The sequence below is a fragment of the Eucyclogobius newberryi genome, unplaced genomic scaffold, assembly GCF_026437365.1.
Source record: "Eucyclogobius newberryi isolate DKJ021-1_F unplaced genomic scaffold, fEucNew1.0.hap1 SCAF_9, whole genome shotgun sequence".
Classification (NCBI taxonomy): Eukaryota; Metazoa; Chordata; class Actinopteri; order Gobiiformes; family Gobiidae; genus Eucyclogobius; species Eucyclogobius newberryi.
In genome coordinates, this window is record NW_027316532.1 from 4277025 (window position 1) to 4303187 (window position 26163).

Consider the following 26163-nt stretch of genomic DNA (forward strand, 5'->3'; position numbering starts at 1 on the left):
AAGTCCAACAAACATGTCACCTGTGTATTGGTCCATGCGTCTGACAATAGTCCCTGTCAACCTTTTTAATGTTTTAATGAGGTATTCATCAATCTTTTACATTGTTGGAGTTTTAAGTTCTAGACATGTCGACACTAAAGATCTCATTAACCTCAGTCCAATATTTATGACCGTTAGGACAGCCACAGTTTCTCCAACAACCAGTACTTCCCTGTGAATGATGTGCACTTTGACATGGACTTATAAAGAGCCTGTCCTCGCGCTAAAAAAATAATGACCTTTTTCAAAACCCCTCAAGTTGCTCAGCTCAAGGTCCATTTTGTAGCACATTTATCCAGGGATAAACAGTCTTTCTGTTGGTAATATCCACTACTACGTCTGTTCTTATTTTTATTTTTTTTATAACTATTTATTTTGCTATCTGAAATGAATTTTAAGTTATTCTGATTCACATTTAGTCTGTTTACATATTGTTTTTTTTATATCTTTGCCTATTTTATTCTAAATGTTTGGAAGTAGGTAACTTATTTGATTTCTATATCGAAAGAACATGTGATTTATTAAATCAAATTAAGTTGGCTTAAGCCTATGGCCTTGGTGCAGCTCCTAATGCAAGCTTATACCTAATTAGGCTCTTTCTAATTGAATTATAAACTACAAGAGATGCTAATGAAATATTGTACACGTTTATGTATTTTTTAAATAGTATGAAATTTATAGGTTTTATATATTTATTTTGATCAAGTCAGTCGATACAAATAAGTGCAAATAAGTAATAATGTCACCAAAACAAAACTAACATTCTAGAATTTGGATTCTTATTCAAGCTGTTGAAGGAGAAACAGCTTGAAGGTAAAAATATAATTAAATTACTCAACATAATCAAAAAGGTACTTTAGATTGAAATGAGCTCAAGAGGAATCAATCTCAATTGCCTGCGTGCACGTTTTGAGTGGCTAATGTATTCCGATGCATGGAGGATTAGCACATGTGATTTAGAGCAGCAGAACAGAGGTGGACCGACTCCGGTTCCTCCCACAGATCAGACTCTTGGATGTATGGAGGCTGTTGAGGGACAAGCTAATGTATAAGTAGAACATCATGTGAAAAACTGGGATTAACCTCAAAATATTGCAAAGCATGAAAAATAAAGATGGTTTTAGTTAAAAAAAACAACAACAACCTTAAAATCAGACCCATGTGAGCAATATCAGAGCCCGGTTTGAACACATTTACATACGGATTTGACATTATTTGCTTAATTAATAGGAGATTGTGACAGATACTCAACATTTCTGATGACAGAAAATCTAGATTTTTAAGTTTTATTTGATAAATACTGCTGCTTTTCATTACATTCTTTACCACAAGTTTTACTCTTTATGAAGCTTTGATACAATTTCGAGGTTTTCTGTGTTAAAAATGGTACGGACTTGTTTAAATTGAATTATTAGTGAATATTTGTGTTGTTTTGACAGGCAGTGTTCAGAATTGACATTTTTCTACCCTTTTCATCTCAAGGATCAGGAGTATTGGTATCAAAATATAGATGTATTGATACGGACTTAGTACAAATGTGAGTATCAATACTGTTTAAATTAGCATATGCAAATGTTAAAGCTCAGCATCCATTTCATACATGCAGCTGGACCTGGGATTCAGCCAGCGTTTTGCCACAGCATGTGTAAAAGTGTGAATGAAGCCACAACTGATTTCCCTGCATTTCACCCTGGAGAGACTCAGACACAGGACACAGAAGAGAATGATAGCGAGCTTTATTACGGAGGTTATTTGGCGCTCAGACCCCGGTGGAAGACAATGATCATGGGCACTCCATGATCTATTTGAATTAGATGTCTCCCCCCGGAGCCTGGAGACTGGTGGTGGTAGATGTGAAGAGAAGGTAGAGGATGAGGGGAATGTAGAGGAGGAGCTGGGGAGGTGGTGGGTCGCAGTACGGTTTGAGCGGCCGAGCCATCTGCCTGAGGGCTTAAATGCGACCGTCTGGGCGCTGATTGGGAGCAGGGAGGAGTCACTTGAGAGCGTTGATTGGGGATGAGGAGCAGGTGTAGGGGCCATGGTACAGACGTCCCCTGTCCTTCCAACCTCCTTCTTGGCCGGGAAAAACTGCATAACCTCTTTGGGATAAGCGCAGAAACCTGGAAGAGTCCATGGTGAAGTGAGGGATCTGACTCTCACAGACGGACAGGCGGACGCCGCTTGAGTGCGATGATGGCGCTGGGGAGAGGGGTCCTTCCATGGAGGCCGACGCAGATTTAAGTTAGGTCTTCCAGGTGAATTTACACAGGCTTCATTTCTGATCTGGTCATTTGTCCAGGGAAACTCGCCAGTACCACTGTGTGTTTCTATGGTTACAAACATGGTTCCGCTTGTGATGTGGTGTCAGGTGTTCTGCTTTTCTATTAAAACTGATTTGAAACCTTTTTTTTAATAGAGATAATCATTTAAATGCCGTACCCATTAAGTTAGACCCGTATCAAGTATAAAAAATGGTGGTATTGCCCATCCGTATTGAGCAATTTTCACAACGTTCTGAAGCCAGAGCCACTTTCTATGTCCCAGAGAATAAAACGCTCTATAATTAGATGCAGACAGCACACAGCCGTCTCATTTTGACACTAAGAGCTACTTTTACATGTGTAGTGGAACAAAATCGATTTTAATCTATGACATGAAAAGAATCACAGGCAAAAAATTTAGCGTTGTTGTTATTCATGGTGTGGTGTTCTATTTTTGTTTTAATGTGTAAATGAGGTATGCACATGTTGTGAAGCACTTAGTCATGCATTTTTGAAACGTGCAAGACAAATTACATGTATCATCACTATTTGAAGCTAGAACACAAGCCGCTCAACCAGTAAGTAATATTGCATTTTCATTTGCGGCTGATAAAAACGTACTTTCTAACCACATTCCTCCACCTCAGCTGCCTTCTCCTCATTCGATACGTGTCTGTTTATAGCCGCTTTTCCGATCTGACTCACAAATGCTAAACCTTGCTTCAGTGAGCTAAACTTAGTCTCTCTTGATTAGATTCTCTTTTTCTCGTTCCCCAAAATAGCGTGTACCTTTGTGGATGGTTAACTGGCAGGGCTGTCGCTTCTACTCCGATGCTTGGACTGCGTACACACATCGGAGACACATCGGTTGTCAAGGGCAACCTGAGGCTCCTTAAACACACCATCACAGCTGCATTTGGACACGGAATTATTTATTAGGAATGACCAAACGTGTTCGTTTGTTTTTCTTTATTTTAAACCTCGTGCTACCCTCAAAGATAGTGCGTGGATTCAAAACATATTTCATTTTTTTCGCCATGTATGTTTTAAACAGAAAACAACAAAAACTATATAATAACAACTTTTTCATGTTGTGGAGGGAGGGGGGGGCGTTCTGAACACGGACTCCGAACACTGACTCCGGACACAGACTCCGGACACAGACTCCGGACACGGACTCCGGACACGGACTCCGAACACGGACTCCGGACACAGACTCCGGACACTGACTCCGGACACTGACTCCGAACACAGACTCCGGACACAGACTCCGGACACTGACTCCGGACACTGACTCCGGACACAGACTCCGGACACTGACTCCGGACACAGACTCCGGACACTGACTCCGGACACTGACTCCGGACACTGACTCCGGACACTGACTCCGGACACTGACTCCGGACACAGACTCCGGACACTGACTCCGGACACAGACTCCGGACACTGACTCCGGACACTGACTCCGGACACTGACTCCGGACACTGACTCCGGACACAGACTCCGGACACTGACTCCGGACACTGACTCCGGACACAGACTCCGAACACCAACGTATTCATTATTTAATAATGCTCTGGGTTCTCCAGCTTCCTCCCCCACATGCATGTGTTAGGTAACTTGGCTCTAGTGAGTGATCTTACTTCGTAATTGTAACCATACCATGACAAATATTACAATTGGTTTATGCTATTCATGTGACAAATACACATACTTTAATTGTACAAAGATACAGCTGCATTTTAATATGCTAAATTTGGCTTTGTTGCTGCAAAAGCACAGCCATTATGTCCAGTCTACAAATACATAGAGCAGCAGCGTGTGGCGACTTTTATGGATGGGAAAGCAGACTTGGGGTTTTCATCAATATTTGTGGATAACATTTGCACGCAAAAGTGAAACATTTTTTACATGAAAAGGTCAGTCTCGAAACCCCAGTCTCCCATGTGAAGGGCGAACGCCTCTACTACTGAGCTAAATTACCATACCTGTTTAAACTGCTGGATGGATTGTATAGTCTGACCTCACCGATCAGTTAATGACATAAACTAAGCACTCTATGTTATTAAAATACCGCCAGTATTTCTAACGAATCATTAGAAACATGAACAGAGCCTGAGCTACAAACAACGACTTGTCTCTAAAAAGATAGTTTTAAGTTTCATCCTTGATTCCCACACAGGTTTATTCAGTGTGGTTTGAGCACAGATCCATGGGTTTGAGGCTGTGTGGTCCTCAGAGCACATGTGCAGAGCTCTAAAAGAAGCTGCTGTCCGCTCTGGTTCTAAAGCTCATGTTAGAGAGCGGAACATGAACGGGCCTCTGAACACGCCCACAGACTGAGCCGCTGTGGGAGAAGAAGAACCAAGCTTCCTGCAGTAAGGCTCAGCGGCCTGTAGAGGCCAGTAAAAGACACTGACTTCTTCAGCCAAGCTTTCAGCAGCAGAAGTGAGGGAAAAAACAAGCTTATTTTGATATATTTCTGAACAATTTATTATAGTTGTAAAATGGTAAAATTAATCACGCTGGTCCCATCTCACTGACACTTGAAATTGACACTATTTGTAGTCATTTGTATCCAGTTTTCAATCATTTATTTCAATGTGAAAACTGCAAATTTAGTAGCAAGAAAGAGAAGATTAAATTCCTTGCTGAGCCTTTACAGCGAGGCTTGTGCATATTAAGCTACACCTGTTCAAACCAGTCCTGTCTAGTTCAGACCTGATCTCTATGCATCTACTCTCCATTTATTCATTTAGTTTATCTACACCATCCAAGAAATAAGATATACATACCATTTTACATTTTATCAATTTGGGATACTCTAGTCTAGACTAAAGAAAAATGCTGTAACAATAATATATGGACGTAATATTTGTGTGTTCCAGGATTCCCAGGATGAAGACCAGACTCGGCTGCCTGTCCCACAAGTCGGACTCTTACAGCGACTTCAGCGAGTTCCTGCCCCCGGCTCACGAGACCACGGCGCGATGTCAGAAGTGAGTCTGGACAAAACCTGCATGCACAACCCAAGACAGTGTTTGGAAACCGGTTACAGACTGGGTACTATTTACTATTGCATGAGGAGTCTCTTATAGGGTGGTGAAGCATCTTTCATCATTCAGACTGTCCGCTTTCTCTGCCCAGGGGCGCTAATTCATGGAACCAGCGCAGCAATAGGCAAACGCTAAGGACCCACAATGATGGCAGGGGCACCAGCCGCATATAACATAAATCCACCTGAACGTGCCTGATCATTAACAGCGTATAGCACGGAATCAAAGACTCTATGAACTGTTAGGAATTTTAGAAAATGTTTTTTTTTTCTTTATTTTGTGTCAATTTGCCTCTTATTCACAGTATTACAAGCACAAACAGCAATCTCTAGATTCAATCTGTGGTGATCTTGAGCTCTTTAATGCATTTCTCATCAACAACATTAAACATGAGGTCAGTTGCCTTGACAAAAGGCTTTAGTTTCTCTGTCCACAGTCCAGTGTCTAAGACCATTCCACGGGGGCACCCCACCATTAATTTATATTCTATTCTAAATCAGGATCAGAATTACTTTTATTTCTCCCCAAGGGGAACCAGTCAAGCAGAAGAACAAATATCAGAGTGGTCAAAAATAAAGACACAGCAAGAATAAAAACAGGATAAATGTATATTGTCATAGTTTGATGCCGCCAATAGAATAATTTCTTGTGTCTCAGTGGAGCATTGTGGACTGTGTGATCTCATATTCAGTTTTCTTTTATGTGCTTGTTGCTCGGACAACCTTATATTATCGCCGCTAACTCCAAACTTCACTTCGGAAACCACTACAAGACACGACCCAACACAAAACACGCACAATAGGTAAAATCCTATGTTAGGTTGGACCACTCATTGAACTAAACCAAAGATAAAATATATGAAAGAATCTGCCAGAATAGCTCTTGTTTTAGGTTTATAATTTTACTTCCTGGTTGTAATTGATGACATCACACTGTGACATTCCCCAGCAACCTCTGGACCAAAACTCATCTAATGTCACTTATTCTTCCCTTGACAAATAAAACTATATGAGAGTATCTTTTTTTGTTGAATTAATGTTTGGAGGGTCAAAAAAGGAGTTTGGTCACTTCCTGTCATTTCTCTTTTTTTAAGATTTTTGGCCTGTAGGTTTTATTAGACAGGAAAGACAACGTGAAAAGAGGGATGGAATAGAGGGGAGGACATGCAGTAAATTGTCATAGTCGGGATTCAAACTGACGACACTAACTCACCACTTCCTGTCATTTTCAACCCATTGTTCAACTTTTCTCCACAGATAGCTTTTTGATTGGTGTAAAACTATAACTTATATATACGATAGGTACAAATACACCAGATAAAAGTAAAATGTGAAAATCACAAAAACATGTCACATGTACTTTAAGGTCTTGACCAAGCCTAGCTCAAGAGAGGGAGGTCCTAGCGGTATCAAGGGTCAAATGGAGAGAAAACCTTTCTATACAGGGACAATTAAGTGTACCTCATCTAACCTTTTATAAAAAACAACTTTTATAAATGCTGAAAATATTCCTTAACGTTCCATTTGCATTCAAACGATCCATTCTGAAATCTTTTGTTGATGGCGTAGAACATACCACTGTGAGGAGAAGATGGTCTAAATCGGCGATATAAAGATGTATGAGACACTAAAGCTGCTTCCTGGTTTATTTTCCGTTCTTCTGTCTCTCTGCAGACTGTCCACTGATGAGGTGGTGCGATGGTCCGAGTCGTTCAACGATCTCATCTCACACAAATGTAAGTTCACATCTCGATTACTTTTTAAAACATTGGTAACATTAGCAGCGGTGAGTCGAGTTTGATTCTTGCTTTGAATGGGTTACTGCTTGCGGTGTCCAGCTTCTGCTAGGTACTCCTGAGTCCTTGGGCACTGGCTGACGGATGGGTTCAAATGATAAACAGATGTATATATCATAGGCCTGATAAGAACTAGGCCATCCTTGGCTTTCGCTGAGGAAGAAGCTACGTGACTGACGAAACCGAGACAACAAAAAGCCAACATAGGGCTCTTAACCAACCTTTTTTGTTTTGTTTATTTTCATTCACTTTAAAAAAAAAGATTAACTTATAAAGACAAACACAGAAAACGAGAAAAAGACCAGAGAGAAAAGACATAAACAAAATATGCAGACATCCACCAAAAACAGATAAAAAAAGAGAGAAATCATGACACATAGAAAACAAAGAAAACGTCCTATTTAGTCACAGTAATTTTTGTCCAGTCGTTGATTGTCGGTGCAATTTGTGTCGGCAATGTTTTTGTGATGGCCTTTTTCCCCCCCGTTTATTGTGTCCATGGCAGTAGTCCTCAGGCCCAAGTGCATAGTTCCAAAATCGAGGAAATAGCAATGTCAAAAATTTTCTTCAGTGCATCCTTAATTTCCATCCAAAACTTTTGAACAACAGGACATTCCCAGAACACTTGATAGTGGTTTGTCTCCTTGCAGCCAGTCTGTATTTCCCTGTGAGTAATGGGCACTTTGACATTATTTTACGAAAAAACTCTCTCCAAACATGTGATTTTGTAGTTGTCTACAGGGATGTACAAACATCTTCAAGCTCTTTGTCTGCCAAGCCAAAGGATTCCTTCAACAGGTCCGTTATATTTGGTCCAAAACCTTGGTCATAAAGCAACCAGTATAAGATTTTAACATCTTAGACCAACTGTAGGAGCCATTTTGACTGCACCTCCATGACACCTCCAGCCCCTATGGGGCACTGTTGGGTAGTTGTTGGGTGTGGAAACCCCAAGTATAAAGGGGTTAGGAAATTGGCACCATGTGTTGGAAGGTGCAGAGGCATATGATTTTTGACTGTGTCTAATGTTGTTCCATGCGTTATTGTGGCAAAGGTGAGCCAAATAAATCCATTTTAACCATTTCACTGGACTACATTTTGATGCTTTGGAAGACACCTTACACTGTACACCTTTAACTTGTAGTGGCTGTTTTGGCAGGGCAAACTAGCCTCTACACCAACCATGTTTATTAGTGGCATTGGTGAGACCTATTTTCTCATTTAGTTGCATTGACTAACTCAATATTTGCACACATATTGTTGAACACGTGCCAGTTAAAGCGACCATAATAAACGAATGCCAATGCAAATGCTCATTTCATTGTATTAGGTCTCCTTTGAAGCGTGTGTAGTGATGTTCATCCATTGACTGGCACAAGGCTCAGGGCTGCCCCCGTCACAGCGACTCGGAGGTCTGCTCTCCCTCCTGCACCTCACGCCACTGCAGTGCTTTCTGACCTCTCTCTGGCTCTCTCCCTCACTTTTGCTGTCAAGTTCCGTCCTGCGCTGCCCTTTTTGTCACTCCCTGTCATCATTTCATGCTGAATCAATAACTGTTTTTGCGCTTAGTTCTACCCATTACAATGTGAATCAACCACCAGAAATTGCGCTTTGCATCAGATCGGACTGAACCATCCGCTCACACAGGGGACAGAGTCTGCTCGGGGCTGCACTGTCAAAGCGAAGGGGCAGAGACTCAGGCCCGCCGGAACAACACTGGACTAGCGAGTGGTCAGAGATGTTCTTAGACCGCTGCAGAGAGGGCGGAAGCGTGATTGAAAAAGCAGACGATACAAGCGGCTCATCCATCGGCCCTGCTGCTGTGCGAGTGCGGGAGCGCCGTCGGAGTTGTGGCAGAAAACAGTCTGACACATAACTTTTTCATACGTAATGTTTGTCTACAAAACATGCCTCTCGCACAGACGTGACTGATTGATATAGTAGCACACTCTGAACAAATGATTGCAGTCCAGACTACAATATAAAAAGGTAATAATACTCACCAAACACTGAATCATCATGTGATGAACTGCCGTATTTCCAGTGATGGTAACTTTATTTCTTAAACTGATAGACTTAGCAAATCTGAGCTAGCGCGTGTTAGCAACACATGTTTCCTGTTTATCATACGCCTCAAGATTAAAAAAATTACAATTCCAGTGCATGATGCATCTTACATTATTAACACAAAAGAGTCAACATAGTGAAATAAATGCAGAAAAAGCTGACAATAATCCGGAAGTGTTTCTTGTTTTCTTAGCTTAAGCCACGCCTCACAGCGCCACAAACTTTTTATTACTAAACGTCTTTTTGTAAATTGCTCCGATTGGCCTTATGACTAAAAAGTAGAAATTACGTACAATTTAAAATATATTTACCAAGGCAAGACACCAAAAGCAAACATTTTTGGGGAGGTCAGCTTTCTATTTCAACATACAGTAAAGGCAAGATTTTGACAGATCATACGAATCTGTAGAAGTTTATTGTATCTAACATGTTAACAAAATGAAGCAAGACGTTTAACTGCTCTGTCCATTTTTACCAATTTATATGTCAACCAAATAGCAATTTTGGCCATTTTGACACATAAAATACCTTTTATTTTACATGAAAACATAGCATGATGACAAAGATGTGATACATTTATACAAGTAAACTACAGAAGAAGTTCTAAACTTAAGATTTTTTCCTATTCACCTGCAGTGTCTCGCCTTAAACAGTGTTATTCCCTGCTAGTGGTAGTACTGGTGGTATAAATAGTAGTAGTAGCAGCAGCAGGAGTTGCAGTAGAAGCAACAGCAACAGTTGTAGTAGTAAAAGTAGTTATATAAATAGAGCCGGTTACATGGGTATACTCAGTTTTGTCCCATTTTTCTACCCATCTTTACCATCAGAGTGGAAGAAACCTTCCTATTTCACCCTCACTGCCGCCACCACCACCACCACCACCACCATCTCCTTGTTCTCCCCCCGAGCTCTACTTACATAAGTGTGACGACAACTAAGGATTCATACTCTTCATCATTGACCTCCGTGCTGACCTGTGGCTAACAAGGTGAAAAGTGCCACGTAGCATCATCGCTGACATCGACATGAGCCGAGTCCAGGCGTCAGCAGGTTTAATGGGGTAAAACAAACCTAATGACCACTGGTAGTAATGCGGTTTTACTGAACACACTTCCGACCTTGGAAGCATGGCTGAGGGTTTTAGACGGAAAATAATTCTTGAAAATGTTGTTTTAATCTCTCAATATATGAGCTTTCATGTGGAAACAACAAAACTGTCAAATCTGCAGCTAAAGATGTGTTATTATTTCATTATCATCCATAGAAAGGTCTTTACTGTGGGACTTTGTAACTTCAAAGGCTTACAGTCGCTTACAGTCTATATGATTTTCTAATTATTACTTTGTTTGGGTAGAATAGCACCTGTGGAATATTTATTATAGTTTCTTAAGTAATTTAAAAAAAAGAAATAGAATTACAGGAAATAGATTTTGTTTTAGAGGGAATTTTGGTTTGAAATAACACAATATCAATGGTTGCCAATCTCAAATGGGACATGCAGCATTTCAATTAAATTTTCAGTGACATTTCATAGATGGAGAAAGTCAAAGCCAATTAGGAAAGGTTCAATTTAAAAGGAGACATTGCTATGCAGGACCCAACCAAAACAGGTAATAAAACGGGAACAAGAGAACAAATACAAACTGGCAAATGCGATAGAGATTTAAAAAAAAAGTACTTTCAATTTTTCAAGTAACTGACGCAATCCAATGGGAATGCAGCATCCGCTCTTCGCTTTGGGCTTCCCAGATCCAACGAGTACAACTAGTTAGCCATAAACCCAGAGAGAGTATGAAAGCCAACAGCATCACAGGCTTTTAGTTTGATTGCAGTAGTTTCAGAAGTCTTCGAAAACTCTCAACTGTTGACATTCATTGCACTAATGGGCCGAGCATGGATGGTACGAACACTGAGTCCTTGTAGAAGCCGTGATATAACTACATTTAATATCAATCACCAAAATGAAGATGGCTCTACTTCATTCTAACATAGCGGGTTCCGTGTATTTGCCAGAAATCTGATAATCCACCCTCAGCTGATGGAAGAGACCACAGTAAAGCCCACTCTCTACAGGGCTTTCCCCGAACACGATGATACAGCTTTTAGTAATACTCAATAAAAGTGCAGCACCGTTTCTACTACGAACACAAAAAGGCTAAACTTTGATCGAATTCCCAGCACAAGATAAAGGATGAAGAGCTTTGCATAACAGATGGAAACGTTAGATTTCAATAAATCGATATCACTTTATTTGTCTCAGATTCAAAATGAGCTTTCAAATCTTATAATCATAGAGAAGCAGTGTGTATTTACGTCTTTTGTAGTTTGACTGCCAAGAAACTGGTAGCGACCCATTGGTTATTGGGGTGCGTACCTATGTTTCCCGGTATCTATGTTCCCTCTTTTCTATGAGCGGGCGAACTACACAAATACTAGCATAGGCTGCTGGTTCAGGTTCCACATCCCAAATAATTGTGATTAAATGTATGGTTTTACAGCATAAAATATAGCAGCATATAACCCTAACCCCAGCCCTAACCCAGGCCTCGGGGAACATAGGGCTGACCCGGTAATTGACTATCTGGAACTTTTCACTGCTTGTATTCTTTATGCAAAAAAAGAAAAATATATCAGTCAAAGGGTGTAAGCTATGTAAGCTTATATCTACGTTTTCAGAAATACATTTTAGATCTTTTCTGCTGCTGTTACCTTAAGACTTATTTTTTTTTTTTTTGTAAATTCATCTCTTCTATTCTATCCTGGACACCCATCCTTTTTTTTCTTAATGGTTGATTTTTTCCATTTTTGACGGTAATTGTGTTGGGTTGTGTTTTGCGTGTGTTATTTTCTTTATTTGATTTTGTGTTTTGAGTTTTTTTCTTTTGAACCATTTATTATTTCTGTTGACAATTTTGTTTTTGAAAAAAACAAAAATATATATCACATTAGAATAGCTCAAACAAGGGTCTCAACAGGGGGGTTGGTCAGGCGGATCAGTAAATCCAGTGTCAGTTTGTGGAGAGTAACACAGAGCACAGAGGATCGTATGGCATCATCAGAGCTGGACAGCGGTTTTTCTTATCAACTGCTTGCAAAATGTCAACGTGTTAGAGGGTTACATATCAAAGATCAATCTAGTTTTGTAAATAAGACCACAATTTAGTTTTAAAAATGGCAAATAAATGGGTAAAACTAATAATTAAACAGATGTGTTGTATAATATGTAGAGTAGCAGAAAGTTAAAATGTTCCAATAAACAATATTATGTGGATGGCACAGTTCAGTCTGAAATTTGGGACGGCCCCCCAAAAAAGTTATTCTGGAGCCCTGACACATAGACATACTTTTTTATTTTAGCAGTATTATGACACGCATTCGAGGACAGGAAATATGTCTGTGCTTTTCTCTGATTGGACAACTTGTTCTGCTGTTGTGATACTTCGTCCAATTAGCTTCAAATATCTGTCAAGACTTTCAAGATTGATACATGTGTAAAACTCAATTCTGAGGTTAATGACAATCAGTGTCAAGGGGAATCACTCTTGTATTCCGCTCTGTTTCAGACAAAATACTTTGAGTTCGAGCTACAGATCATAAAAACATTCTCATCATTACTCCATAACCAAGACTATGTTTGTCCAACCATTTTTCCTGGAATTATTGTCTGCCCCACATTCAAATTCACACATGACCAAACCAATTACATAAACCAGGGGACATAGTTCACTGCATGTGGGCATTAGAAGTTAATGAAGAGAAGATCTGGCCCTGTTGCACCTGGATTTCCTGATTCAATTGACCGAGCTTTACAGAGGTGAGAGACGCAATGTTCCCAACACAAACAAGACGCTGCGTGCTTTAGATGTGTGTGCAGTGGGTTATGAAACGACAGGAGCAGGCTAAAGGATTTCACATTCTCAAAAAAATCTAATATTGACTGGATTGCCATGTACAAACCTTAAACATGTAAACTTGTTTTTACCTTTCTCAGTAGTTTCTGGACACCGTTTCTGGACTCAAAGCCGCTACTTTTTCCCACGCTTTGTACCCTTTGGCCCATACACCTTTTGAGGCTAATTCACACAGTTTTACTGGCTAACGGCAACCGGGGCACTCTAGCAGGAAGCACAGGCGTTTGACACACTGTAGAAGAAGACTTCAGTGAAGCGATGTCCAGGGGACAAGTTGCTCTGTATGTTGAGCTTCAAATGCTGTGTTTTATTACTTTATTACAATCAAGACTCGTGTATTCATGGAGGAATGAGTCTAATTTGACCCGCAACGGACTGCGGGTGCGCCACAAGACCCCCGGTTCACAAGCTTCACTACCGTGTACCATCGTTCTGTGTAAATATCTCATGTCCTTCAATTTTCTACCGCTTGTTCCCTTTCGGGGTCGCGGGTGACTTAGGCGGGGTACACCTGGACAGTGGCCAACTCGTCGCAGGGCGACGTAACACATTACATTCACGCTCACATTCATTCACTAGGGCCAATTTAGAGTCACTAGGGCCAATTTAGAGCCAGAGAACCCGGAGAGAAGCTGTAACACGGGGAGGACATACAGACTCCACCCAGAGAGATCATGTGATGTTGGTGTGGTTCGGGAATCGAACCCATGATCTCCTTCTTGGGAGGCAAGAGTGCTAACCGCCTTTGCCACCCTGGACATAGTCTATATATGTTATTTATGCCCATGAAGGTTGTGTTATTATGATTATCTCCACATGGGGATCGTAACAGTACTCAAGGAAATGTGTGTTGTATTTTTCACTGCACTAGTCTTGTAGTGTATTAGTAACGATCCAGGCCATCACAGAATGCATCATGCCACGCCCTCAGTTTGCTTCACTCCACCTCATATTTTGGCATGATCACACTTGCGCTGATGCAAGATGTCAGGAAATGAACTCCTCAACGCCCAAGTTAATGCTAAGATGGAGGGCAAAATCCGACCCATTATGTTCCACTTTTTTTTCGCCTCCAGTTCCATTCCAAACTGTAAAATCTTTTTGTCAAGGAACTTTAAAAGGGTTTTTTCCACCTCATGTTATGTTGTGTCTTTCAAATTTCTAGAAGCACGTGCAACGCTACGCTCCCAATTATAAAAGGGTTAAACAAGGACAAAACAAAGCTGCAATGTAACCAAAATAGCCCAGAGTTGCCTTGTGCTTGTGCCGCACCATAGAGCGCCATGTCAATTTGGCCGCACCATTTACTTGATATTTGTGTAATGGGTACGATGTGGTCAGCCAGGCAGAGTAGACCCTAAGTCACAGCATTAACTGGAGTGCAAAATCCCTGTTTTATAAATGGGCCAGATTCACACTATGTTCTAGCAATAATAAGATTTGTGGCTCTGAACACAAGGTTCACACTGACACAAGCCGCAGTGCGTGATTAGATTAGGCCCTGGATGAGGCCGAGGACACAAAGTGCACTGTCTACACACTTTACAACACAGGTGCACTGAGCTCATATGTTTAGTGCCATCAGGTTATGGATGTGGAAGGAACTACTTATCAATGCATTGATTATGTTCACAGGCTAAAAAGGTTTGTGTTTTGTACGGAGACAACAAACGGTTATTTTGCTAATCGTTGAGTCTAGCAATTATTCTTTAGATTAAAGCTGAATTTAGTTACTTAAGCGATACGATAGAGCTCCACCTGCAGCTCTCTTGTGAAAATACGCTGTATTAGTAAGGCATTATTATCACATAAGTAAGGCATTATTATCACATATAAAAACATTTAACATATCAGAATATAAAAAAGAGCCAGAGTTTCTCATGATAGTTGCCTTTGGGTCGATGTCAAAGCAAATTTTGCATGGCTGGTGTCTGCCCTGATACAGCAGGGGTCCACGATGGACACTTCAAACGGCCTGAAAATACATATTTAACCATCACAGGCACTTACCAAGGCATTTAGTTCTCCTTTAGTTATTCCTTTAGTTATTCCTTTCCAACTCAAAGAATGGGAACCACTGCATTAGGCAATTGGTCAGCCAGAGGAAATAAACAAAAGCTAGCTTGCTGTTATTTGTAATTAATGTGATTTGAGACAGAATTGCTCAGAACAAGTTTGGTGACTTAAAAACAACAAAGGAGAACTCCGGATCTCTACCTTTGACGTCACAAAACTGGAAAATGTGATTTGTGAGGCTCAGAGAAGACAACGTCACAAACCAAATTATGGAAACTAGTGTGAATTAAGATAGATACAACTCACAAACAAACTTGTTATAACACGGTTAAAAGCTAAAGAAAAACAAGAAGTCAATATTACACGTGTCACTTTTTTCACAAAGTAAGAAGAGAGAAACCAAATTTATTTCACCCTGGAGAGACTCAGACGACAAAGAAAGGACTGTTTTAGCTTTATTACATGGGTTATTTGGCGCTCAGACCCCGGCGGAAGACATTGCGATCATGGGCACTCCATGATCTATTTGTATTAGATGTCTCCCCCCAGGGCCTGGAGACTGGTGGTGGTAGATATGGTGAGAGGGTAGATGATTAGGATGAGAGGGATGCAGAGGAGGAGGAGGGGAGGTGGTGGCTCGCAGTACGGTCTGAAGCGGCCGAGCCAACTGAGTGAGGGTGAATATCGGACCGGCTGTGCGCTGATTGGGAGCAGAGGTGCAACGTGCCACAGGGAGGAGTAACTTGGGTGCGTTGATTGAAGATGGGGAGCAGGTGCGAGGGGCGATGTCCTGTCCTTAGACCCTCCTTCTTGGCCAGGAAAAACTACAAAAACCTCCATGGGAAAAAGTAGAAACCTGGAGGAGTTCCGTGGTGAAGGAGAGATCAGAACTCTCACGGACGGACAGGCTGGACTGGGTGCGTTGGTTGAGCTGGGGCAGGTGGCCTTGATGTAGATGGTGGAGTTAGGTCTTCCAGGTTGAATTTACGCAGGCTTCATTACTCTATGTGCCGTACTTAAATCTAAGTATGAATACTTTATGTACGGTAATTTTCAGGCTATTCACCTTATTTCAGAAGCCCGTCTGGTCACTGCCAGATGACATAATCCTTCTTCCAGTTGTATTACACAGTTCCAGTTGTTCTACACCAGTCAAACATGCATGTGTTAGCCAAAATTGGTGACTCTAAATTGGCCCTAGTGAATGAATGTGAGAATGTAATGTCTATGTCTCTGTGTTTGCCCTGTGACGAGTTGGCCACTGTCCAGGATGTACCCCTCCTAAGGCCCAAAGTCACTGGGATAGGCTCCAGTCACCCGCGACCCCGAAAGGGAACAAGCGGTAGAAAATGGATGGTCCAAACACTGTGCCTTAAATAGCACACAGAGGAGGGACTGTCTGCAAAGAAGGGACCTTATACGTAATTTAAATTTAATTTAATTTAATTGCATAATTTAAATGATTTTCAATTAAAATAATAAAGACGAAAAAGGGAGAAAAAAATGTTTCATCAACACAATTGATTTTCAGTTTTTCAATTCGACTCCAAAACAAACTGTTCCAACTCTTCCACTGAAAATGCGTTTGTGCTAACTGCTGATTGGTACTGAGTTTATGACAGAACAAACAGAACAAGACCTGTGCAAAAGGCCCCGCCGCCCCTGTTCCACTAAAGAGCTGTGCGTAATAAAGCTCTGTTTGAGCTCTGTGCGCTAAACGTGCGTCAAAGCGGTCTTTTGTCACACGAGGTTTTCTTAGAACTTTTGGCGATCGTTTGAGAAAGGAGCCACGAGGCATTAGTTCTGATACAAGCGTATCAGCGTAAGAAGAAATACACTGCAGATGTGTGTCAGGAGAGAAAGTGACATTTCTGAGTTTGAAGATTCAATGGATTGAAGCGACGCAACAGATGCAGATTCAGTCGAGGCTGCATGTTTTATTGAGGATGGATGGATGCTCTTCTTGATATGTAAGTATATTTTGACTATGCATTTCATAAAAACAGTATTGATTGGCATTCATTTTAGATGTATGGTTTGTTCCCTTTTATGCCAATAGGCAAAGTTTGTCACATTTTGTAAAAGTATTCGTACACGTATTTACTGAATGTATGCCTCAAGTGTGTAAAATTTTAAAATGTATTCCATGAGATTATTATTACATTTCATTTTTGCAGGCAAACTGACTCAGGAGCCAGACATTATCCTGACTGAGGTCCATGCTGAAATGGAAAAAGTTTCTATTGTAAAAAACAAAACAAATGAAAAATATGTTTATTGCTGAATGATGTATTTGTACATAATGTTGGAAAAAGTAACTTGTGTATTGTAAGGTGTGAGGTTCTGCTTGTGGGGGAGGGGGTCCTTGTCTATTACCAGTAGCAGTCTGAAAGTAGATGCACTTACCTGTGGGGGATGTGTCTTTAGAGTCTGGAGAAGATGCACGTACTTCAGACTGCTACTGGGAATAGACAAGGACCCCCTCCCCCACAAGTAACACCTCACAATACCTGTGGGGGGTGGTGTCTTTACAGTCTGGAGTTTTACATTGACTTTGACAGTTATTCTATAATTTTACATTGGATCATTTTTGTGTGTTATTTTTACATTATAGAAAGCCACTTTCATCACCAGAACCAGGACCAAGTTCTCCAATAATGCCTAGATTGGAGACTTCAGGCCGAGGAAGAGGCCGAGGAAGAGGCCGAGGAAGAGGCCGAGGAAAAGGCCGAGGAAGAGGCCGAGGAAGAGGCTGAGGAAGAGGCCGAGGAAAAGGCCGAGGAAGAAGCCGAGGAAGAGGCCGAGGAAGAGGTGGCAGGCAGCCATCACCTGCAGAAGGCTGGTGGAATGACACTGATGAGCCGGATATCACATCCTCTCTTCTTGCCTTTTGTCCTTCCCTCACGCCCAGTGCAAACTTGATTAGCACCACTTGCCTTATAACCTTGATATTATGTGTACATATAGTCTGGAGACTAAACTACATGCCTAATACAATATATATTTGTAACTTAATTGGTTCTTGACTTATTATGTACTAAATATGACTCCAGAGCCAGATCCCACAGTCTACTTCAAGATACATTTTCTCATTAACTGCAGGGAGTTGGTTTGTGGAATTTTTTCGGTGAATAAAGAAAATAGAAAATATGAAAATAGAAAAAGTATCTATTCTCCAGCTCCAGTGGAACAAAACTTGTTTTCTGGGGCTCCTACAGTTCTCAGCCGCATCATGGCCTGATGTGATTACACAGTCTGTTATAGCAGCCCCACAAGGAACTGCTATAACGAGGAACTAGGATTCAGCCCCACAGTGATATTGAATTATGTAAATGTGTATATTTTTGAAATATATGGTGTCAAGTGTTTGTGCAGTGTTTGTTTTGGAATTTATCAAAACATATTTTCATATGACACTTGTTTTTGTCTATTTTTTTTTTTTCATGGAATATGAATTTCAATAACATAATATAGTGTCTCAAGCCCTCATTGATGTATGTAAGTTGAAGAAGTCAAAAGTTGTCAAATGTTTTCTAAATGTGTCCAATTTGGATAGATTTGAATAGATTTGGACAAGGGACTGGTCCTTTTATCCAACGCCTGGATAAAGTATTACAAAAAGTGTGGTAAAATACTTGTTTCTACAGATAATTAGCTCACATTTGAAATTTAAGTGGCCAACTAGTTTTTGTAATGATATATAGTGTATTTCAGGCCTCGCATACAAACGGCAGCTATAAACACCCTCATTTTAACAAAAAACTTGGGCTTGGGCGAGGAAAAAGAAAAACCTTTTTTGTGGATGTTCCATGATTTATAACTTTTGTTCAGTCAGACTTAGAGTAGTTCTGACTGTTGAGGGCAAACATAGAGAATGTTACCTTTACACAGAGACCGAGTTTTTGTATATAATCCACACACTTTGGTTTTAATTTGGAGGTGTCTTTAGAGACAGTTGCACAAAAATCCGCCTAAGCATAACAGGTTTTAAGACGTCACAATCCCACGTTCTATAGACCAGGAGACGTCATATTTCGAATGCATGAGAACCTGTCACATGCACATTAGTATATGGAAAGCGTGGTTTATGGAGACCTTTGTGCTGCGAGGTGAGATTGCTTGGCCACAGGCACCGCTGGCACCCTGTTTTCTGTTGTCGATGCTTCTCCGTTTATAATGGCAAACAGATTAAACAGGTCAATTTAACATGTCGTTGTGACCGAACGCTGTTAGACTCCAGCGCCCACCTTCTCTTATTTATGGCTGTGCGAGAGAAAAGGCAGGTGGGTGGGGTTACGTATTGAGGTGTTTATCAGGGCAAAGAAAAAACTCATCATTATGACTTCACTTCTCGGAACAAAATGGAACAGCAGTTAATCAGAACCATAATCACTTTATTAGATGAAAAACATGGCTTTCGGGAAGCATACGTGTGAAGCTAAAGGGCAGGAAATTAAGAATCGTATGTCCTGAAATGTGCTGTTCCAGTCCCAGGAGATTATAGTGCGTAGCTTTATGGTAAAAACAACCAGACATTTATTTAATTTACTAGATTTTTGTTGTTATTTCCATCTTAAATATCCTGCGCATAAAATGACTTTGAGTTCTCCCCTTAGAATGTTCCCCTATTTAAACATATATGATTAGTGTTTATTCAATTCCAGGTGTTTTTATAGCTAAATGTACCTTGAAGAGTTAATTTGCAACAGATATATCCTTTATTGTTTGTTGAGGTCCCCAAATCTCAGCTTTAGTTTGATTTGGGCTTAATATTAGATGGAAAATCAGACGGAATAATTGACATTGTTACACGTTTTTCCTTTTTCCTACAGTTTTTGTGTTGTCTTTTGTTTGCTTCACTCATAATTACCAACAGGAATAAGAATGTTCTACTCTTCTTGTTTTCTGCTGCAGATTAAACTCTCTTCTCTCTCTGGTGTGCTTACAGATGGGCTGGTGATGTTCCGGACCTTCCTCAAGTCTGAGTTCAGTGACGAGAACATCGAGTTCTGGATGGCCTGCGAGGACTACAAGAAGGTCAAAGGCTCCACCAAATTGGCCTCCAAAGCCAACAAGATCTACAAGGAGTTCATTGACGTGCAGGCGCCAAGAGAGGTACGATTTCAAATTTGGCGACCTTTACGTACGGGCAGGTTCATGGCTTCAACTGGACAAGTCAATATCTAAATTAATAAGACGGATAGTCAAAGGTCTCTTGGAGGATTGGTCAGGTAGGGTCAGTAAATCATGTGTCAGGGCTGTTAGAGGAGATTAACATGCCTCAGGACAAAAAATTTAGAAAAGTACTGTTAAGAGTGGCAATGTCACTGCCTTCGTGTCACGTGGCACAATTTGGTTGTTGGTGGTTGTTGGTGGTTGTTGGTGGTTGTTGGTGGTTGGAGAAGCAATTCCGCTCTGGCTATTCACCTTTCATAATCCTATCCATTAGCTTCAGCTTCCTATTACATGCAACATATTAAGGACTTTTAATCATTCAAAAGATCATCATTTTATTTTGAATGTTTAATCGCTGTAGCTTTGTTCCTAATTTATCATCGTTCTGAAAACCATAGATACATATGCATATAGACCATTCTAGGCATGCTAAGAACATAAAAACCTTCTGTACCATCTATTTATTTATTTGAAGTTTGCAGACAGTACGGATAAACGGTTTGTTGTTTATGTGAGCATTACATTTGCCATTGCCAGTGGGTAATACTAGTCAATGTCAAACTTTCAACTTCAGTTTCTAAAGTTCACTAATGTATGCAGGTTTTGTGGTGCTTACAAGTGCCTCTAACAGGTTGGGTGACTCACTCAACTAATAAATATAAAAATATATATATATATATATATATACACATACATACACACACACACACACACACACACACAGTACAGACCAAAAGTTTGGACACACCGCAGAGCGAAGGCAAAAGGGCCAACAAGTGCTAAGCATCTCTGGAACTCCTTCAAGACTGATGGATGGAAGACTATTTCAGGTGACTTCCTCTTGAAGCTCATCAAGAAAATGCCAAGAGTGTGCGAAGGTGGATACTTTGAAGAACCTAGAATATAAGACATAATTTCATTAATTCATAGTATTGATGCCTTCAGTGTGAATCTACAATGTTCATAGTCATGAAAATCAAAGAAAACTCATATAATATATATATATATATATATATATATATATATATATATATATATATATATATATATATATTTATTATTATTATTATTATTATTATTATTATTATTTTTTTTAAATGTTATCCCAGAATAGCAAATTTATTAGGTTTATAATTTCACTTCCTGTTTATAATTGCGTAACTGGGTAATTTCCATCACACTAGGAAATTACCCAGCAAACACTGGGCAAAAACTCCTCTAATGTCACTTTTCTTTTAATTTGACAAATAAAAATATATGTGAGGGACTTTATTTTGTTGAATTCATGTTTCTTTGTGTAAATTAGGCATATACATTGATCATCCCTTGTGTGACGTTTCTTCCTGTCATTTTGCTACAGATTTTTTTACTTTTCTCCTCAAATACCAATTCAACTGGTGTGAAACAATAATTTATATGTACAACAGGTATAAATACACCAACTAAAGGTCAAAATTAGAAAATCAAATGCACTTAGGAGGCTCTGTACCTACCAGTCTTAAAAACTTGAAAAACAACTAGCTTTTTTTTTTCAAAAACAGACCAAAGAGAACACAGGATATATATATATATATATATATATATATATATATATATATATATATATATATATATATATATATATATATATATATATATATATATATATATATATATATATATATTTTTAAAACACATTATAACAGACGAAATCCAAAGAAAATTAAGGCACATACAGTCAGTAAACATCCCATTTGATCTGTCGAACAAACTAGTTCATTAAACGCTGCAACACTCCATATGTATTTCTCACTTAACTATTTACCGCAATGACTTTTAAGCACTTTTCACAACTTTCCAAAGCCATGTCACGGTAAGGCTAACAACAAATAGAATGCTAACAGCGCACTTCCTGCTTCTCAGAGCATCATTTCTCTATGAGTTGATAGAGACAGCACGCAGTGGTCTCATTTTCACCCTAAGAGCTTCTTTAACAATATATTTGTACTAAGCCAAAACAGATACCGTAAAATGAAAAAACAAAAACAAAACAGTGGTCCGATTTGTCCACTGTAACGTTAGCTATAAGACCTTTTTATTACATGTATCAGTGTTTTGTAACAATACTCTGGTGTGATGGAGTGGTTGTTTTTTCATAGTTTGTGATATTTGGAGGCTAAAGGTGATTTCACGCCACAAAGTCCAAAGTTTCCATACAAAGTTTATGATGGATCAACCCTTGTATCAGAACTAATGCCTCATGGCTCCTTTCTGCAGATCAACATAGACTACCGCACGAGGGAGCGGACCAAGCAGACCCTTCTGATGGAGCCCACCCCGACCTGCCTGAACGAGGTCCAGTCCAAAGTCTACAGCCTGATGGAGAAGGACTCTTACCCGCGCTTCCTCCGCTCCAAAATGTACCAGGACATCGTGAACCGGGCGCACGCACAGGGGCAGCGGAGATCTGTTTAAAACCAAATACGCCCCGCCGCATGGACTATAACAGCGCGCTGAAGCCGAGGGAAGGTCGAAGGGTTGAAATGACTTGAATCGTGATTTGAGTCGCGTCGAGTAGATGTTATTTACTTTGCCTGGGCGTTCCACAGGATGGCTTTGACATAAATCACAGTGCGGTGTTTTGACTTAAGAGATATGGTGTAAATCCAAGCTGTGGAACATTTCTTGAATCTAAACATCCAATCGTTGGTGGAGGTGGTGTCCTATTATCAGAGGAATGTTAGTTTGAATCCTGCAATAGCCAGTTTAAGCGTATTTTGAGTAATTGAAGTCTTGAACCAGAATGGCAGACACATCTCAGTTAGTGTGCCTTGGGGCAGTTTTGGCTACAGTAAATTTAAAGGACACATGTTATGCAATATTTTTTTTTACAACGTATTGTTTTAAAATGTAGAATAATTCATGTATTGTAAACCACATATTATTATCCAGTAGTCAGGCATTAGGAATTGGTGTTATGGCTACAGAGGGAATTACCATGGGGAAATTTTAAAAAGCTAGCTTGCCCTAACATGCCACAGTTTTAATGGCAGAAAAGAGTCCAGCAATGAGTTATAGACTTAAACACCACAGGAGATGTCCTAAGCGCTACTTATAAAATCTAAACATTCTACCAATGGGTAGTATATTTCTGCAAATTATTGCCTTAATATCTTGAAACTGAAAGCAAGCTGAAGGATTCATAAGCAAATACATCTTAAGTAATAAAATCCTTCTCAAGTCAAGATCAGAATTCAGTCATTTCAACCAAAGTGGATTGTTTCATCAGTGTGTACATGGAGCACCTGTGAATACTGTGAACCGGACCGGCCACGTCCCCTGTGTGGTGTCCTGTCCCAGACTCTTGCATGATGTCCAACCTCTAAAGTCTGAACCGTGGAGACTGAAGACAACCTGCTATAAGCTAATGTGTTACCTCTGTGTGCTGGGTGAACCTACACGGCAAACAAGAATGTCTAGACTAGTTCAAATTACTCTGAATTCTGGATTATAATCTGTATGTTTTTTTATTATCTGTACTGGAGCAGAACAAATTGTGCTCAACTTTAAGGGGAAGAAATCGCGTACAAGCTCTTTAATTAGTGTAACTAGCAGCTAAGCTAAATGCTAACTAACTTTAAGTGAGATTTTTGATGTTTCTGGTAAAGCACTATCCTCTTTTACATGTTATTTGGTGAGGAAAGCAGACAAATTACATCATTATCATGGCATAATTATGTAATATACTTTAATATGGGGATTGGCTTCACCATTCATGATTATGGAAGATTCATTTTAATAAAACTCCAGTCACGATTGACCAAGTGATTGAGTTTGAACAACGAGCAAAGATAGAGAATTGCACATTTATGAATATTAATGGTCAAAACTACTTAATCCAGATTTGTTTTTGAATTCAAGCTCTTTAACCAGTCTAGATATTCATGTTTTGCAGTGTACATTGTCATTCCCATTTTGTGTTTTTTGCTGAAAGTAATTGCTAACATAGTTTGTCGATGAAAATGAAATAGCGTCGTTTTGATTACCAGCTGGAAAAGGGACCTAACAAAAACGGCAATTCTATAAATATATTTTCAATGTTTATGTTCTACATCATTGATTTTATTTCAGATATGCCATGGTTAAGGCCTAACATTTTTGTGATGCAAGTTTGTAGTTTATTGTAGAATGTGTTGTTGGTCAAAAATAACAAAAAAAATATTTAATGAAATATATATATATATATATATATATATATATATATATATATATATATATATATATATATATATATATATATATATATATATATTTAGATTTTTCCTGTGGAGACATTTTCTTTAACCTAAATCAGATTATATTGATATTTTTATTTTATTTATTTAAATGTTATAATTTATATTTTAAGTATAATTTATTTATATTTTATTATTTTTATGTTATATTATATTGGTTACCAAAAGATACTACTGTAAGTCATTGTTGGAATTATCTTTGGGCTTACAACTTATAAAAACATATCCTTATCCTTATTCTATCCATTATATGTACATTTCAAACTTATCCTTTCCGACAATTGTTCATAAATATTTTTCCTACAATTTTGTGTGAATAATTTGTATCATGTTTACACATTTTCTCACCCAGCACTCTCTTGTGTGTTTACAATGAACAACTGACGTAATATTTGTCTGAAACTGTGCCAAATGACAATGCACTTATTAATCTATTGTTACAATAACCTTGTGTGTTGTAACAGGTTCAGTGTGTAACTTACCTGTGAAGTACTGTAAAACGAGCTGCTGGCTTTGGTTTGGCTTTCAATATGTATACTTGTGTTGTACAAACACTGTACTGTCCTTCAACCAGTTTTGGTACTCTTAAAATACATGAAATGTTGATTTAAATATTATGTCACCTGTTTTATATTAATTATTTCATGTTGATTGAACGTACATATTTTAAACAGTTATCGCTATAAAATCTGGATTGTTTGTTTTGTAGCAAGATAACAGAAATCAATTGAAAAAAGGTGACATTATGTATTTAAATATGGTAAACAGCCCACACTAAACCAGGACCATGCCAGAAATATACTCGTATTTTGAGCCGGTCACTCCCAACTACGGTGTACTATGTGTATTTGCCCAACGCAGCGCAAGTTTACGCACGCACCTAGGACAGATACTGACCAGGAAATCCCTTCTACATGCCACAAAATCTTCCTACCCAAAGCGGCATAACGGCACTAATTTTGCATCACATCCTCTCAAATACTCTCGAAACAAAACAAAATACTATATAACTTCATTCATCTTGGAGTTTAGTGCTTTGCTTGGAGACTCTGTTAGTTTCGTTTCCTTTTCTTCCCTCGTAAGCCGCCATGTTTGTTTGACACGTTGCGTCGTTGCGTCAGTCACACTCTGGAAATCAAGGAGACAAGATGTGAATCCAGACCAAAACCAAACATTTTAGTTTTGTACTAAAATGCATTGAAACTCCTCAACTCTGAACAACTTTTATATTGGCCATCATGACTTTCTTTCAACCTCTGCTTGAACTAACATGAATAGCAAATATATGTGCAGGAAATCTAAAATTGGAGACATTTTAAGTATTGATACGTTTTGATACCTCTTGTCAGTATTGATATGTTAAATTTGGTATTGATCTGCCCATCACTAGTCAAAGTGTGAGGTCTTTTACTTATTTACAATTGAAAATGTTACTGCTTCTAACATATCCACAAAGAGGACAAAATATACGCTTTTATATCTTTACATTATTGGGTTTCATATGAATTAACGCTTGCTTTGTGCTCTTGCAGTTTTTCACTTTGTATAACCTTCTAATCAAACGCAAC

The 26163-nt window shown here is 39.3% G+C and overlaps 1 protein-coding gene across 1 annotated transcript in view; it reads left to right on the forward strand.

Moving 5' to 3' along the window:
- rgs8 (regulator of G protein signaling 8) overlaps window positions 1-23091 on the forward strand; it is a 49114-nt gene extending 26023 nt beyond the window's left edge. Inside the window, exons 2-5 of the mRNA XM_072438395.1 lie at window positions 5190-5300; window positions 7031-7092; window positions 20095-20261; window positions 22578-23091. Of these exons, the coding sequence (XP_072294496.1) occupies window positions 5200-5300; window positions 7031-7092; window positions 20095-20261; window positions 22578-22775 (528 nt within the window). The 5' untranslated portion in view covers window positions 5190-5199 and the 3' untranslated portion in view covers window positions 22776-23091. The remainder of the gene's footprint in view (window positions 1-5189; window positions 5301-7030; window positions 7093-20094; window positions 20262-22577) is intronic.
- Window positions 23092-26163: the final 3072 nt, after the last annotated feature.